The 17,723-nt window shown below is 36.6% G+C and overlaps 1 protein-coding gene across 3 annotated transcripts; it reads left to right on the top strand.

The window, feature by feature from the left end:
* The first annotated feature begins 571 nt into the window (after positions 1–571).
* Positions 572–17,415, top strand: map7d2b (MAP7 domain containing 2b). Of its 3 annotated transcripts, none has more exons than XM_043226999.1 (17): positions 572–857; positions 2,045–2,113; positions 2,402–2,565; positions 7,142–7,244; positions 8,452–8,544; positions 10,267–10,362; positions 10,485–10,612; positions 11,510–11,631; positions 11,968–12,191; positions 12,499–12,631; positions 12,717–12,897; positions 13,657–13,761; positions 14,425–14,472; positions 14,565–14,643; positions 14,947–15,073; positions 15,175–15,320; positions 16,160–17,415. In XM_043226999.1, the coding sequence occupies exons 1-17, from the start codon at positions 830–832 to the stop codon at positions 16,204–16,206; spliced, it is 1,893 nt and encodes a 630-aa protein (XP_043082934.1). In that variant the 5' UTR covers positions 572–829; the 3' UTR covers positions 16,207–17,415. The 3 variants fall into 3 exon arrangements, with proteins under 3 accessions (XP_043082934.1, XP_043082935.1, XP_043082933.1); XM_043226998.1 differs by having other exon boundaries at positions 573–857; positions 15,175–15,428; XM_043227000.1 differs by lacking the exon at positions 8,452–8,544 and having other exon boundaries at positions 15,175–15,428.
* Positions 17,416–17,723: the final 308 nt, after the last annotated feature.

Raw genomic sequence — 17,723 nt, 5'->3', positions numbered from 1 at the left:
TATAGCAAGTGTGTGTCTAGCCATAGGCCTGAGTGATATTAGTCACTGTTTCGCCCCATCACGTGTGTTGCAGTGTGAAAAACAAAGGTAGCCTATAGCACATGCATCTGCGTGCTCAGACAGATGTTAACATAGGCTTGGAGGACAGTACTGTAGTGTGAAAATAGCCCATATGCTACATAATGTCATTTAAATTATGGTTAAAAATGTTACTAAAATGATTTTTTTCAAACCATGCTAGGAATAGACTTTAGAGGATCTGATTGTGCACATTTTGCATGCATATATCTAGTCTAGACATAATCCAGGCGTGCATTTGCATATTTGAGCAGTCTTCACCTCTCAATTATAAGACAATGCCATATTATAAAATGGCATCCCGTGTTTCCCTTTGTGACAACTGAAGTAGGCTATGCCTATATATTTCTAGGCACGTTTAATTAAATGTCTCAAGGGGGGGAAATGGGAATTTCTGCCCTGTGCTCAGCTGCTGAGCTTTCCATATATAGCGCTATGTAAACTATGACGTAATGCGTTGCTCGTGGGTGCATTGCTTACGCGCGCGTGCGCTCGGCACGCGGCAATTGGTCGAGCGTGTTATAATTTATTAGAACCTCGCGCTCTTGAGGCTCTGCCTTCAGCCTTCGCTAGGAATATCTGGTCACAGACCGAGATGGTGTTCGGATGAAACGAACCTGAGGTGAAACGGTTTAGTTTTTTCGTCGCGTTTTGATATTTTCAACTTAAGTAGTGATTGATAAATAAATGTTGTGAGACGGAATGTCATCTGGATATTGATCGTTGGAAAGCTCTCATAAATCAACTGGATATGGCCACCGTCGTGGAAAACCTGACAGGTACGTGATGTTGCGTTATATTTTCATTCTTTACAAAAAAAAAAAAAAAAAAAAAAAGCCTCACCCAGATTTGACAGTATTGAGGAACGGGAAACTGGGAAAGCGAGCTGTTGTCATGGAAACAGGCTGCTGAGGTGAGAGGAGGATGGGAAACCTAAGACTGTCCTGTCCAGGTGAAGACTGCAAATTAAAATAAAACATGCGTTTTTGCAAGTATATTTGTTTAAATATGTTTGTATTATTATTACTATAAAAAATTTGACCGGGGCAGGTTGTCACACTGTTTATGCCACTAAAATCTTTTCAGATTTGCACACATACCTTAAACTGTTTACCACACAAAAAAGGGCATTAAACATTTCCACTGACTGTTATTAGTAAGAATGATGATGAAAGATGCAAGTTATTAACCACTTTGAGCTAATGTGAAAACATGCCCCAGTAGCAACAACATTGGTTCTTGGCATTATGAAGCCTATTACATTTTCAGCTAAATTTACACAGTAAAAAGTTCATGAAGCATATAACAGTTCAAAAAAAATTATCAAGCCACCATTTTAGCAGACAAATTATTAAACTCTGTAGCATTTAAAACAGCCAAATTTAAAATAAAATAAAATAAATGTATGAGACTAACATACAAAATCACTGCAAAATTTAATTGCACTGAAAATCTTAAATATAAATATACATTCTATGTGACAACTAGCCCTGGTTATAGCTATTTATAGCTATTTTTGAACAGATACAAAATATATGTGTTTGATGTTGGGTTTATTTATTAGATTCTTGTGTTTACTTGAAGATTCCTATAACTATTTAACAATGCATTCTATGTGAAATATTTTTTTTCTTAAATAAATAAATAAATGTGCTTTTTAAATGTGCTTTAGATTTGAAGCTAAAAGGGATCTGACAGACTGTGCCACAGGCTCTGCTGTGAATCGTGGAAAATGACTTTACGAAAAATCGCATTTGTGTTCCCTTTGAGCATTTTGACTTTGCATGTATTTGCATACCATTACATAATTAAAGCCAGTGTTTTCCGCCGCCTTGTAACAGGACTATAACCACCACAGCCATCGAGAGTCTTGAATATTTGGTGCAAGAAAAAGATTGCACAGGCTCATAAAGGTATGTTCACTGTTTATGCGCATAGTAACATTTGTTTCCTTTCTCATGCAAAGATGGAGGCTCGAAGAAGGACAGAATTCGACTGGCCAAAGAAAGAAGAGAGGAGAAAGATAAGAGCCAAGGTGAGCTGCAAGTTTCTTTCAAAATAGTCTTGCCTTCTTTGGAAGCATGTTTAATTCCTAAATGGATTTCATGACAATCTTATGGATAAGTTAAAGCAGAGGGTTATTTCAGGGCAATAGACTGCTGCTCCATTCATCACTGAATCTGATGGCAGTAGACTTCTGATAATACCACTAAGTGCTTAGCTCAAATGAATCAGTATTGTCAGCAGGTAGGGAGAGGCTTGGCCTTTCCCGTATCAGGGCAATCTATAGACTTACCCATGTCCACCCCCACCGTGTGTCTAGCTGTGCGGGAGCGAGCTCTCCTGGAGAAGGAACAGCGTGCACAACAGCAGTATGAACGCTCGATGGTGGAGCGAGGGAGGCGTCTGGAGGAGCAGCGGCAAAAGGAGATGATCCGTCGTTCCGCTGTGGAGGAGAAAAGGAAGCAGCGAATGGAGGAAGAAAAGGTCAGGGATTACAGCCAAACTTTATTCTCTTTGTGGTATGCACTCATAGGACAGATATAAACCTTCTTCTCTGTGAATTCTTTCATTTTTGGTGTGTAATATTATAATTTTTTTTTTATTATGCATAGTTTATTGCTGTTTATTTTTTTCACAGGTTGCTTAATCCTTGATGTGACGTGTGTAATTTATAGCCATTTTAAAATACTTAAACATACAGTTTCTGGAGTCAAAACAAATCAATCATTTTCAATCAATCATTTTTATTTATATAGCGCTTTTAACAACACAGGTTGCATCAAAGCACTGAAATGAAATGCAGAAGAGTAAAATATAAGTAATATGCGATAATGTTAAAGGTTTGAGGTCAGTAAGATTTTTCTTTTCTTTCTTTTTTAAAAGAAATTAAAACACATTGTATAGATATATTGATATAACAGAAATAATAGAATTATTTCTGAAGTGTAACCTGAAAAGTAATTTTGCTAAAATTCAGCTTTGCCATAACAGGAATAAATTACATTTAATAATGTCATGCAATATTCGGTATACTATACTGTCTTCAATATTAAATAAAAGCCTTTTTGTTGAGCATAGGCAACATTAAAAAAGTAATAATCTTACTGGCCCAAACATTTAAATGTTATTTTATGTATATTTCTAGTATTTTGTTATATTATAATCTATATCTGTGCTAAACATAGACCTTTTGATTTCAAGACAGCAACAAAAACACAGTGGGACTACCTTTTTGTCCAAACAATAGAAGATCTAGGGAACATTTAGAAAATCTGTTTGGAAACATTTATTATCTTTGCATTTTTGCTGAGCACAAAAATTACACACATCATCTTTAAGTCAGAGCAAAAACAAAGTTTTTTTTTAAGGTGTAGGAACGAATTCCACTATTTTTCATATAGCAATATGAAGACCAATACATTGCAGACACCTTGCATTGTGATGGTGTGATGGTGATATCACACATGTTGACATCTTTACTGGGCTCTGGTTAGATTTTTAAAAAATAAATTTTTGTAACCTGTGTGTAATGAAGTCTTTATCCCAATTGTATATAACCTTCTATAGACTTCCCACCTTTTGTGACATTGAGCTTTGTCTTAGCAGCAGAGCGAAGTCTTTGTTTATATTGATTGAAAACTAGCCCCCAGTCAGAGGCTACAATGATTGGTGACTCTCTCTGGAGTGATCAGATGACCTCACTGTTCCCGATATTCATCTTAACTGACATGTACAAATCAAATTTCTCTAGACAAACGTGGTGTGTCATAGTAAGAGTGTGTTTGAAGAAGCTAAAAGGAAAATACTGTACAGTGTGATTCAGATGCTTACTAAGAGAGACTGCAGTTAGGCCGTATATCATTGTGTGCAGGGTGTGGTGCTGTTTTATGTGTTCTGGTATTGCTGTGTTTCTATTATATGTGGTCTTACCTCAGACTGCTCTGATCTTGGCCAGCGTTTGGATTGAAATGAATTCTGACTCCTCTGTATCTGCAGTGGTATCAAATCTTTTGCAGTACACTGGCCTCTTTACGTCCACCTGCAGACAATATATGCAGCATGAGCAACCTAGTTTTATGTTTGCTCAAAGCCATTCATCACCTTTTCTCTTTGTTAGTCTTCTTTATTAGATTAGTAATGAGATGTGAAAGGAGAATGCAAGATGCAAGAGGGGTTTTGCATTATCCTAAAGGGTTTATTTTGTGATAAAATGTCTACATTGTTGCTGATTACATGGCTAAATTATGATGAGTCTGATATTGTTTGCTCACATTCATGTTCACTTGTGTCTGATTTCTGTAGAAAAACGAAAATAACCTGCCTTGTGCTTTTCCTTATAATTAAAGTGAATGGGGACTTGATGTGTTAAGCTACAAAATAACAAAGAAGAGTGATCCATACAAAATGTGAAGAACAATTTCAATCAAATCATCCCACAAAGCTACCATACCTTCAGGATACAACCCGGATTCCAGAAATTTTGGGACATTTTAAAATTAAACGTATTTTGATAACATAACAAATGTTTAAACTGAGAAATTTGACAATTTTATGCACAAATTTCAAATTTGATGCCTGCTACAGTTCTCACAATAATTGGGACGGGGGCATGTTTACCACGGTGTGGCATTCCTCTTCTTTTCAAAATAGTTTGAAGACACCCAGGCATCTAGGGTATGAGTTACTGGAGTTTTGGTTTTGGGATTTGGTTCCATTCTTGGCTGATACAGATTTCCAACGGTTGAAGAGTTTGTGGTTGTGTGATGCACCAAACGTTCACTATAGGTGAAAGATCTGGACTGCAGGCAGGCCAATACAGCATCCGGACTATAATAGCTGTAGTATGTGGTTTCGTATTGTCCCGCTGAATTAAACAAGGCCTTCCCTGAAATAGATGTTAACTGGGGGGAATCATATGTTGCTGTAAAAACCTTACATACATTTAGTATTCACTTTTTGCATTAAAGAGCTGTAGTTGATATCTGCAGATGGCACGGTAGATTGTGTTTACTGACAGTGGTTTCTGGAAGTATTCCTGGACCTATTTAGTAATGTCAATGACAGAATCATGCCGATGAGTGATGCAGTGTCATCTGAGGGCCCGAAGAACACGGCATCCAACAAAGGTCTTGGCCTTGTCCCTTACACACAGATATTTCTTTGAATCTTTTGATTATATTATGCACCGTAGATGATGAGATTTGCAAAGCCTTTGCAATTTGACATTGAGGAACATAGTTTTTTTTAATATACCATAATCTTTTTACTCGCTCTTTCACAGATTAGAGAGCCTATGTCCATCTTTATTTCTGAGAGACTGCCTCTGTAAAACATCCCTTTTTTAGTTAATCATACAGACCTGATTTGAATTAACTTAATTAGTTGCTAGATGGTCTCCCAGCTGAATCCCTTTAAAATGTATTGCTTTTTCATCCCTTTCTTGCCCTCGTGCCAATTATTCTGTAGCATGCATGAAATTTGATAATTTAGTGGATAAATGTGTAAAATTTCTCAGTGTAAACATTTGTTATCTTCTATTGTAAATAAAATATTGGCTCACGTGATTTGAAAATCAATTTTCATTTTGTCAGATTTAAAAATGTCCCAACATTGCCGTAATTCAGGTTTAATACACAGTTTAATATCTCACAAGTCATGTGAACTGCTTTTATGATACTTTCATGGTGGTGATTTTAAATCTTGACAGTTCTTCTCCATTTCAGTTTTCAGTCTCTTGTGAAGTACACAACAGGGCACTTATTACAGAAATAATACTTTAAAATATATAAATATAATTAAGTACAAATTGAATGTAATGTTTTCAGGCACATAACTGCATAATTGCAATCAAATAAAAATGTATTGTTTGTTTAATTTGATAAATGCAGTACATCTTTATGTGTAATTTAGTAATTGCTTTGTTTGGTTAAACTGAATTGCTTTGTATGGTTAAACTGAATTGCTCAGTATATTAACTAGTAATTATGATAATTTATGGTAAAATGACACTTCCATGTCATTTCTATTCAAACTTATTGAAAAAAATACTTTAAAATTATAATCACACACTTTACATGTCTTTTGTTATTGATCACATCAAAACATATCTTAAAAAATATGACAAAAGACTATTAAAACTGATTCAGCATGTATGCTGAAGTAAAAGTGTACTTCATTTTGTTCAGATGTAATTTCTTTAATATTCTATTACTCAAAGTACAGTTTTTTAAATGATATACTAATATTTTTTATATACTGACAAGTAATCCATTTATAAGTGCAAGTTGTTTTTTTATAATAAACAAAGAGACTACAGAGTGATGAATAACTATATAGATATATAGATAGAACTATATATATAGTTTGTAAATATTTGAATCCAAAAAAAATTGGAATGCAATGTAGATCAATCAGAATGAAGTTAAGAGAGTCACGTTATTTCAGTCTTATGATTTTAGTATTCATCTGACTAGGCTATGTGTTGTGTCCTTGAATCTGGGGAGTTGTTTGTGTATTTTACATGTGTAAACATCAGTGCTATGGAAAAGGTTATGAGTATACAAAATGAATCAAAATGTTAAAAGCAAGGTTATACTGGTCAGAGGAAATGCAGATAGAGGGCAGGAATAGAGAGAGAAATTCAGGAAAACACATATAGGCTTCCTTATTTTCACTGATGCAACCTGTGTCATTATAATACTCACTCTGTGTGCGTGTGTTCACCGTTTATGTCAGCTGCTGAGGGGGGAGGGTGTGGGTGGAGTTATGGCCGTTCTCTCCTCCGTCTGGCTGTATGCTCTCTTAGACACACAGTCACCTGGGAGGAGAGAGATACAAAGACTGAGTGGAAGGGAGAGAGAGGCAAAAACAGAAGGCAAGGCCCTCGTCATTTCGCGCGCACACATACGACGAGGAAGAGCAGGGAGAGAGGCAGAGTCAGAGACGGATAGGAGAGGTGGTCGCCATGGAGCAGCCAGCCTCATCCCCGTCCACTCGCCGACGCAGCGAGAGCTCTGTCAGAGAGTCTCTTTTCTTTCCTGTTTTGGAACGCAATGAACAGGAGCGACTGGAGGCCCTGATGCGGCGATCTGTGGAGCGGAACCTGCAGGCGGACCAGAGGCCCAAACGCTGGACCTGGGGCGGACCTCCAGGAGTCTGCGAGGGTGAGTGTGTGTGCGTGTGTGTGTCTGCGTGCAAGGCGTGGAGGGTCCCTTGTGTGAACTCCTCTATGGGCCGAGGGGAGCGGGAATGGTTGGAGAGATAGGAAAAACAGGGTGTGGGAACTGCACTGCAGCCCTTTTGTTTTAAAACCGACCAGGACATTGACTAGTACAGCAGCTGTGGGATGAAAATGCAGCTGTTTTATGAGGGAGCTGCAGTGTTACACTGAGACATCGAGCTGTTGCTGATCTCAAGGAGTCGCCCCAGTCACATGAAAACACTCTGTCTCAAGGTTAGCATTGTCAACGACTGATCACAGACTCGTAGGCATTATAAATCATCCGTGCAATAGCTGCTTGGGGGCAAGGGGCAATTTAGCTAGCTGTTTTAGCTAGAGAACAAACACCGTAAACTGTGCTGTCACTGTGACTGCACAGGCTATATTAGACTGCGCAGCCAAAGGCTTTTTGCTCTGTCACTGCCTCGTTCTGACTTTAAATAACGCCTTTTCAATTACACAAGCCTACACTGAAACTGTTTTTTGTAGTATGTTTCACAAATTATATTTCAGTTTCATTTCAAAGTATTATGCTCACTTTAATGTTTTTTTTGATATGGTGAAATTCACTAGTAGTTCCTGATTAAAAAAAAAAATTCTAGACCTGAGGCTCTGGTAAATCACATCACCACTGGAAAATGATGCTTTGAAGGCAGATGTGAAAGCACCACCCTGAATCCGTGGTGCATTCATAACTACATCAATTATTTATACTGTCCAAGAGCAGAGCTTTAAGCCTGATCCTGAGTCAGTCTGATAATATATCTAGACAACATGCATGTAGCTTCTGTTTTGCTTTGTGGATAAGGGCGAACGATTGAGAATGAGTTTATGGTCGCCCTTGGAAAACATTAGGCTCACTGATAACCTGATATCAGTGCATCAGCTGCATGCTGTGCTCTGGGTTATTTCATCTTGCGTTGGTTCATATTACCATCCTGCTTTTATTAGCGAAATTACTTTTTTTTTTTAACAAAGAAAAATGCCCTGCTGGATGTTATGCAGCTTCCCGTCAGAGAAAAAAAACTGCTGATGGGGTATATCAGTATTTCACAGAGACACACCGTTATGACTTCTCATAATATTCACTGTGATCTTGTGAAATATTCACACACTTGTACTTTCTCTGCTTTGCATCACCTGCCGAACAGGTGATCCTAAGATTGCCCCACCCTCTCCTGCTGCTTCAGCCTCCTTAACCAATGACCCCGCTGCTCACCCTCCTGCCAGCAAATCCAGGAACGGTACTGACTTCCTGCTGCTTTATGTGTCATCCCCGTTCACCTCCCTAAAGATTTAGTCACAGTGATTCTGATGTTGTTGTTGTTGTGATGGTTTGCATGTGCATGAGATTTTACATAGGTGCAGATTATATTTGTGCTAGGATTTACTCTATGCTATCGTTCAAAAGTTTGGGGTTGGTGATATGTTTTTATGTTATTTTTTAGGTTTAATGTTAAAGAAGCAGTTATTACAACATAACGTTAAACATTAATATATTTCATGGCGGGAGTAATAACTGCAAAAAATCTGCTTTGCTGTTACAGATGTTTTGCTGCGTAATTTGTTTGTTGGAAACTCTGATATATATTTATTTTGAGGGTTCTTTGATCATTTGAAAGTTTAAAAGAACAGCATTTATGTAAATATATGTATATAAACATCTAAACTGTCACTTTAGATCAATTTAATGTGTCCTTGCTGAATAAACTTATCAATTTCTAAAAAAAATCTTACTGACCCCAAGCTTTTAAACGTCAATGCATATTGGTTTTTATCTATAAGTGTTTCTGATGTTGTCTGTTTTCTTGTTTATTTCAGTGGCAAGTTTTGTTATTAATGGTGCTTGCTAAGGCAAACGTCACTATTGCTATTGTTCATTATAAGATTTTTAATTAATTCAAATATTTGCCTGACAAATGATAACCAGGAAAAAAAGGTTTTGACTCTGACGTTGGTGTATCTGGGGACCAGAATAACAGTGGGTCAGCATTTTAGACTTCGGTCAATAAGAAACCACTAAAAAAAACCTTGCTAAAATCTGCTTGAAACCCCTTAACATCCACATAGCGATATGCTAAAGAAATCACAGTGAACACTGTAGCAAACAAATAGCGATATGCTAAAATATTTGCATCTAAATAACGGCTTTCATATCGTTTTATATTATAAACAAAAAAAACCCACCATGGATCCCATCAAACATCAACAAAATGGAGGTGACTTTTTTAGATTAAGCACCACTTACATTTGTATAAAATGTATAAGTCTAGTTGTAATCATTATTATATTGTCTGACGTGTGTGTTTACAAGCAATTGCAGGCTATATTTATGCTGCAGCGCCCTGGTTACACCCTATTATCAGTTTTTGCATGGACAAGCACCTTATATCATTTTTGTGTTTGGAGTAGTTTTTATACTGTACGTGTCTTTCTTTCCAAGGTGAATGTAAACATTGTAACAACAAGGAAATTAAACTGTCTGGAGAACCAGTCAGGCTCCCATAACAGGACATAAATTACATACATAGATTTCACATCTGTCATATTGTTCCTGGTCTAGTAAGGGATCCGGATGCACAAGAAAAGAAGTGTAATCAGGATCTGCCTACAGCTGCATTGCACCCCCTAAAGAATGCACAGGGGGTCTCATCTGTCAGCTCATTTTAAATGCAGGCCAGCTTAGCAAACTCCCCCTGCAACATCACACATGAGCTTCATAAACTCAGAAATCTACCTCATGTGAAAATGAGCCTGCTGTTCATGAAAGTCTTTGATCGGTGTAAATATTCATACCCAAATGGCCACTAATTATTAATCACAAAGAAAGCCTCAGGCGTTCATCTTCAGAATTAACTTGAATCTGTTAAGTCTCTGGGTGAAAGAATATCATTATGATTGTGTCTGATCGCCTGTGCCTGTGTTTTCTTTCTCCCTGGAACCTTTCGTAATAATTTTTACTGCAGTCCAAGATTTTATGATTCCGCCCGAGTCCCCAGACTCTGTCCTGAGCAGGCACCTCTCTTCCTCCTCCGCTACTTTGCCCAATGTGACAGAGAAAGGCAAGTGTTTTTGCATTAACCTTCACTATTTAATTGATTGCAATTTCTGCCCCGCCCCTGTTTGCTCCTTTGTCTTCCTGTGACCTCTGGCCCCTCAGTGTCTTGTCTTTGTTCCCGAATAGCCTCCTCCAGCCCTCACAGGTCTCCTTACAGGGCTTCACCCAGTAGAGCCGAGCGAAAGAAGGTTAGCACATCATTCTACGGACAGCTGGAAGACTGCAGAGTGGCCACAACCCCGAAAAGCCCCCAGGTCTGCTCTGCGTGGATGTGATCAACATTTTGTCAGATAGCTCAGATATTTATATTTGGTGCAAAGCACAATGGGACACAACCCAGAGAGGAGCTGGTCTCCTAGCAACTGCATTGCACAGATCTGTGCATGTCCAGTTTCAGTGATGGATTTATAGCCATAGATTTTTAAACAGGAGGTTGGGAATGTCCTGCAGATACAGTATGAGACATATATAATTTTTGTGTATACCTTTTGTGCACCTTATATATATTGAATGCTCTAGAAGGTAAAGAATTCAAACATTATACATTATTTACATTATTTGAAGGAATAATGAATCCTTATTCTAAACCTGAGTGACCTTCTTTCTTCTGTGAAACAAAAAGAATTGAGAAATTGTTGAGAATCATTTCCCAAAATTATCTTTTTTTAATGATCCACAGAAGAAAGTCAAAAGACCTGAGCATAAAATTAAAACAATAAAATGTTGTTATTTTTTAACAGAAATCAAATGCAATATAAAAAACTTAAACTTAGTTGCCAAGGCAGATTTTTTTTTGTTTTCATTTAGTATAATTTAAAGTACTAAAATAGTTCAATTAAATTAATAAAAACTATACAAACAATATTTAAAACAATGAACACATATAAAAATAGCAAATACACACAACGAAAAATCTAAACAAAATAACAAATAACAGTACCATAATAGCATATCAGAAATAATAAAATAACAATGGTGCAAATTAATAAATGAGAACAGAATTTAAATTCTTGGTTATACTATCACTTAATGCATTAGTCATCATGAATGAGCAATACTTATGTTTTGTTTTTGGTTTGGCTGAGAGTTTTGTGGCTTCGTTAATGAATTGTACAAATGTATAATTCTGGTATCTGTTTTTGGGTGTTTAGACTGAGAGACCTGAAAAGAGCATCACTCAAACCTTAGCTGACTCATCTACAAAAAAACCTGAGTCTCCAACAACACCCACCCGAAGTTCTTCTAACCGCAAGAACCCCAGCACACCAAAAAGGTTTTGTATTTTATCATATTATCATATGAATGAATGATTCATTTGTATAGCGTGTTATTGTGTATTAGTGTATACCTAAAGCATTTTACAATCTCTCCACAACCAACACCACTGTGTTCACTACACAGTGGTGTAGTGAACAATCTCTCCACAACCAACAATCTCTCCACAACCAACACCACTAAGTGCATCCACTTAGATGGATGGATGGATGCCTATATTATTACTTGTTGTCATTTATTCATTTAAAGACTTCAGACTGAGTGTATTTTATTTTATTTGTAATTAGTCCTGACTGAGTGTAAATTTGTTTTTGTTTTTTTCATTTGTAATTAGATCTAAGTCCTGTAAGAGCCGCATCCAGTCCCCAGCCTCCCCAGGTCAATACCCCCCTTCTCCGATGAGACACAGAGCCACAACGCCAAGTTTAGAAAACAAGAGATGGGAAGGAGAGGAGAAAGGGTCCATGGAGAGTAAAGGCAGCAGCACTCTAGAGAGAAAGACCTCCAGAACAGAGAAAATCACAAAATCTGCAAGCAAGGAATTTGGACATAATGCAGGTATTGTTTTTTTAAAGGAAAAGTTCAATATTCTGTTATGTATATACTATGATATAATTTATTATTATTTTGAACTTGCTTTCACTTTTAGATTTTCAGGTTTTTCTCGTTTTTTTTTTACATGTTATATTATTTGAGCTTTTTTACAGATATACAGTTGTAATAATTTAGTTTTAATTTCTGTTAACAGTACCAATACTCATTTTATCATCGTTTACTATGGCAGTCTTTCTTCTGGTATAAAAGCTGTGCTAGTGGGATCTCAATCACGTGACGTGGACTAAGTGCCTCCTGTCTTGTGTTTCAGAGTCTCCAGTAACTCCCACTGGGAAAGCAGGTACCACTGATGCCGAGGAGGCCTCCAGGCTGCTGGCGGAGAGACGACGCCTGGCAAGAGTACAGAAGGAGCAGGAAGAAAAGCAACGCCTAGAAGAGGAAAGGTAGATATTGTGTGTCTCTAGGGTCTGTGTGTCACATTTATGTGTTTGCTTCTGTATTATATATCATCTTCTTCATGAATCACAGGCTCAGGGCTGAGGAGCTCCAGAGGCAGCAGGAAGAGGAGAGACAACGGCAGGAACAAGCAGCTCGAGAGGCAGAGGAGAAAAGACAGAGGCAGGAAGACGAGCGCTGTCAAAGAGAGCTGGAAGACAGGCACCAAAAGGAACAACGCTGGAAGGAGCTCCAGGATGATCTGGAGAGACAGGTCGTTACATTAAAATACTATTAATTATATACATTTTTGAAAGAGTCGAAACTAAAAGTCTGAGAAAAATGTTATATTCAACTTTTTTAAAAATAAATTACATTAATAATACAATGCAGCATATATTATATGTTATTTAAAAAATGAATAAAAAAAAAAGGAATCTATTATTTTTTCTGCAGTGGTCTCTCAGATTTTTGGACCTCACTGCTAAAACAAACAAAATAAAAATTGAAAAATTAACGTAAACTTTACATACAAAAAGAACAACGAAAAAGCACAAAAATAAAACTGAATTATCAAGACACTCATCCATTAGGTCACTGACACGTGCGGCACCAATCTGTCCTAATTAATTAGAATAATTGTTTAAACACTGGAGCTTAAAAATTCTGAAATGTTTTTTTATATTATATGATACTATATTATATCATATGATGCTATATTACATTTTATGTTTATCAGATGTTGTATTTTTTTTCTTTTAAATTCTATTTAATATTTATAATGACAAATATATTATATTGTCAGCAGTAATGACCCTACTATTTGAGCAAACAAATTAATAATAATAAAAAATCAAAGAAACATTACATAAATACAAAAAAGACAAAAAACAAAACAGAAATAAGAACTGACTCATTTAGCATACTCATCCATCCGGTCACATGCAGCACCAATCTGTCTTCTGTAGCTGTGAATATCTGTAGGGATGAATGTGATATAGTTGGAGATGTGATGTGTCATGATGTTTGGCAGAGGGAGGAAGCAGTGCAGCGCGTTCATAGAGAGGCTGAACGGAAGAGACAGGAGAGAGAGCTTCTGAAAATTCAAGAAGAGCAGGAGAGACTTCAAAGAAAGAAGGTTCTTCTCTTTTCTGTGTTTTTATGTTTAGAATCAAGCAATACATGGAAAATGTATCCACAGTGGCACTATTAAAATGATTATGTAATGTAAAATGCATTATAATGAGAAAAGTTTAGTGCTAAGTAATTATTAAGTTGTAATCTCCAAGGGCTACTTATCTATGCACAGATTTATTTCTTAATTAAACCTTAATATAAACTTTGTAGAGCGTGCAACATAGCAGCTGAATCTGGCGGCATGTGAAGTCAATGAGAAATGTTGTTTGCAACCCAATTGTATTTTTCGTGGCAAACAAGATATTCAAGATGTATTTAAATAAAAATAAAGCGTATATTGATTTTATCCATCATAAAATGATTAGGTGTATTTTACATGTCTGGTTCACTGGCTTTTCTTGCTTAGATGTTTTTGTCTTGTTTCCACATTCCAGCCAAAATATCTAAAAATGATTACATCAAAAATTCTTATCTAGACAAGTAAAAATTATTGTCTTGTTTTCTTGTTTTTTTTGCTTGAAATAATCTGTCAATGGGGTAAGCAAAATAATCTTATTTCAAACTGTAAGCAGGATTATTTAGCTTACTCCACTTGAAGTTGATCTGAAGTTATGTTTTAATTAATGTTTATAATGTGGGATGTTTGCATCTTTTATTATGACAGCGTATTGAGGAGATTATGAAAAGGACAAGAAAAACTGATGGGGAAAAGGTAAATAAATTCTCTGCAGGCCAATTAAATTATCAGGTGACGAGTATTTACTGACTGAAGCAAATAATATTGAATGTCATGTGTTTGGACAGAAAGAAGAAGTGCAGATGGAAGTCCCATCCCCCATATCTGTTTCCCAGTCCATCTCACCATCTCCTTTGGAAATCGAAGGTATTGATATGATCTGTATCACTATACAATTCTACAGTGAGTATATAGCAACATATAACCCTCCCTTTCACTGTGTAAGTTCCCTCAAACACACACTCCTTATTATTAGTCGTTTTCTTGTTGCCTAGTGACTCAGCATCTAGAATTTTTTTTTTCTGCAGAAATAAATTAAATAGCGCCATCAAGCGGTGTAATTACGACCTGAAACGAGTTTGTCCTGTCAAAACAGAATATTGAAAATCTGGTAAAATGCTCAGAATTTTTGTTTCTATTGTATTAAGCTACATTCATCTTGCACAACAGGTAACACGCCGATCATTAGTTCACCAAAGGTACCATCTCAGTCCCCAATTATATGCCTTGAGCCACTGGAGGCAAAGAGCTGCGGGGCAGATGATCTCTCGGATGGGGTTCAGTCCATGGATGTCAGGTTAGCACCAAAAAAATTCATTTCACAATAATTTGGGTCGCTAACCACATTGATAAAATACTGCCAGTCCCCGTAATAAACCAAAGTACTTGTCATTGCAGTCCAGTGTCCAGAGACGAGCTCGTTCCGGAATATTCCCCCATCAGCGAGATCTCACAGAACAGCATGACTTCTGTGGCTTTGGGCGATATCCACGTTCTGACGGGGCAGGTCTCACATCCCAAAGTGTCTGCTGCTCCAGCTTTTGGTGACTGCAACAAGAACCTGATCCAGGATTGCAGTAGCGCTGCTATTGACTCATCACTTTTCCAGAGTCTTAGACCCACCTCAGACAAGCTCAACATCTAATGCAAAGGTGATTGCTAAGTCAAAGGTTTGACTTAGCAATGAGGGGATTTTGGATTCTTTTTTTTTTTTTTAAACCATGAATCAGAAAATTCAGTCAACGGCCAGATATTTTTTGGGAATACAATGTTATACATATATATATTTATATATAAATACAAATTTATATATAAACGAACCCCTCTGTAAAAAAAACCCATCAGAATATAGATTAAAGAATAAAACTGTACATTCTGGTGTGTGTAAGTGCTGCTGAAGTGGAGATTTCTGACTCGGTGCATGAGAAAACAGCCTTTAAAATATATGTTGTTATTGAAACTAGATAAAGTGCATAAAAACAATACTTTAAAATGTATTTTGGATGTTTTCTTTTCACTAGTCTGAAACAACATGCTATGAAAAGCCAAAACTGACTGTAGTGTCTTGCTTTATACGGACAGTTCACCCAAAAAAGGAAGTTCTGTCATTGTTTACTCACCATCATTCTGTTATTTAAAACCTGTATGTTTTTTTTCACAAAATGACATGTTCATGAGATCAGCAGCAAAATCTGATTCATAAATGATTCCCGGCTAGTTTTGTGGAAATGAGCGACCGATTCATTTAGGCCATTTTCATTGTTTAAAGAAACTCAGGTTTGAACCAAAATCATAGTGAGCAAATGAGGGCAGAATGTTAATCTTGGGAGTAAGCTACAACCTTAGTTTGCCCATCTAATATTTGTTGTCTTTTCTGTTTTAGACACTATTGACGCATGGGGCTGGAGTGAACTAATGAACCGGAGTTGAGCTGAAAGACGAGACCAGCCCTTTGTGCCTCAGCAGCTTCCTGAATATCCTCTAAACAGAAGAACAAGGACTGAATGTCAAATCATATGTTAATAGCAAAGAAGGGACAACCGGACAGTTGATTCCCTCTCACGTAAAATAAAGTTTGCCTGATTCTCGTAGATAATATATTTCACACCATTTCAGCTTAGTATCACCAGACAAAGCAACTGTACTAGCGCAGTCGTAGTGGTCTTCTTATTCTTGTTATACACCTGTAGCATTGAAGAGTGATACACCGTGACAATTGTAGCAGCTCCATTGTGTAATTTGTTTTATTTTGGGTTGCATAAATGACCAGCAAACCGAGCAGTTATGTGCTGAGTCTGCTAATTGTGCTGTATTGTATGGCTGGGGTTTGCAAACAGTATATTGTGTAAATCCATGACTTCTCCGCGTCGTCTCTGCAATCCGAGCTTTGTAGTCTGAAAGTGGATATGAATAGATGTTAAAGTGTGATATTATTCCACCATAACACTGTTATACTGGCATTAATGTATTATTAGTCAACGGCGATTAGACGTTATGGGGATGTATACAGAAAAAAAAAGTGTACTTCTAATGTAATTTATTGTGTAAAAGTTTAAAAAGGGAATTAAAAGTGCACAATTTCATTGTGTTAAATAGCATAGTGCTTTTAATTCTTCATAGACTTTTTCTGTATTGTTTTGTTACATGACATCATTGCACACAGCTCTATGCAGATCAAGAAAACCAAGCAACCAAGTAAGAGCGACACAAATCAAAGTAATTCAGCATCCCTACAAATGTACAGCAGTGACTCAAAAGATCTGTACATCTTGAGTATGATGCTTAAAATACTCTGTTTACCATCTTGTATACTCAGGGTGCTAGTGAGCTTTGCATGTGAGATCAGTCCTTTTGATGTTTGGTGGTGATAACACGATGCTGTTGTGCAAAACTTTGGATGCGCTGGATTGCTTCAGGACCAATAAGAAACAAATTTCTTGAAAGATGGAAATGACCTATCCATGTATCTGTCTGAACTTGGGATGTTGATTACATTTTTGATTATACAGAGAGTGAGGGGTTAATACTGTAATTCAGCACTTCAAAGTGAAATTTGTGAAAAGGTGCATGAATCAGCTGCTTCGAAGTTGCCGAACCTTGAGATAATGACATTACAATAAAACATTTATCACACCGTGATCTTTCGTTGTTTACAATTCATGCTGTTCGTTTACAGTATGTATTTGCTTACATTATCATATCGAACACATGCAGCAACATATTATATATGGGATACAGAGATATACTTTATACATTTTATTAAATGCTTGTTTACCTAAAGCAAGACATGTTCTCACATATAAATATAATAGTTTAACAGTGTATAACATAACTGTAATTTTATATAGCCAAAACAATGGTTTAATATTTTTTTAATTACCTTTTGCATTTTCTCTATTTCAGAAATAGTTTTGTTTAGATACATTTTCATATACATATTTAATTTA

This window comes from Puntigrus tetrazona, chromosome 24 (genome assembly GCF_018831695.1).
Source record: "Puntigrus tetrazona isolate hp1 chromosome 24, ASM1883169v1, whole genome shotgun sequence".
Classification (NCBI taxonomy): Eukaryota; Metazoa; Chordata; class Actinopteri; order Cypriniformes; family Cyprinidae; genus Puntigrus; species Puntigrus tetrazona.
The sequence above is the reverse complement of the archived record's forward strand: the minus strand, read 5'-3'. Positions and strand labels throughout refer to the sequence as shown.

Bases quoted from the DNA above. Each gene is read 5' to 3' on its own strand.
- map7d2b (XM_043226998.1), top strand. From the start codon at position 830: ATGGCCACCGTCGTGGAAAACCTGACAG. The intron at 7,245-8,451 runs GTGAGTGTGTGT...CCTGCCGAACAG, and splicing joins ACCTCCAGGAGTCTGCGAGG to GTGATCCTAAGATTGCCCCA. The intron at 15,074-15,174 runs GTTAGCACCAAA...TTGTCATTGCAG, and splicing joins GTTCAGTCCATGGATGTCAG to TCCAGTGTCCAGAGACGAGC.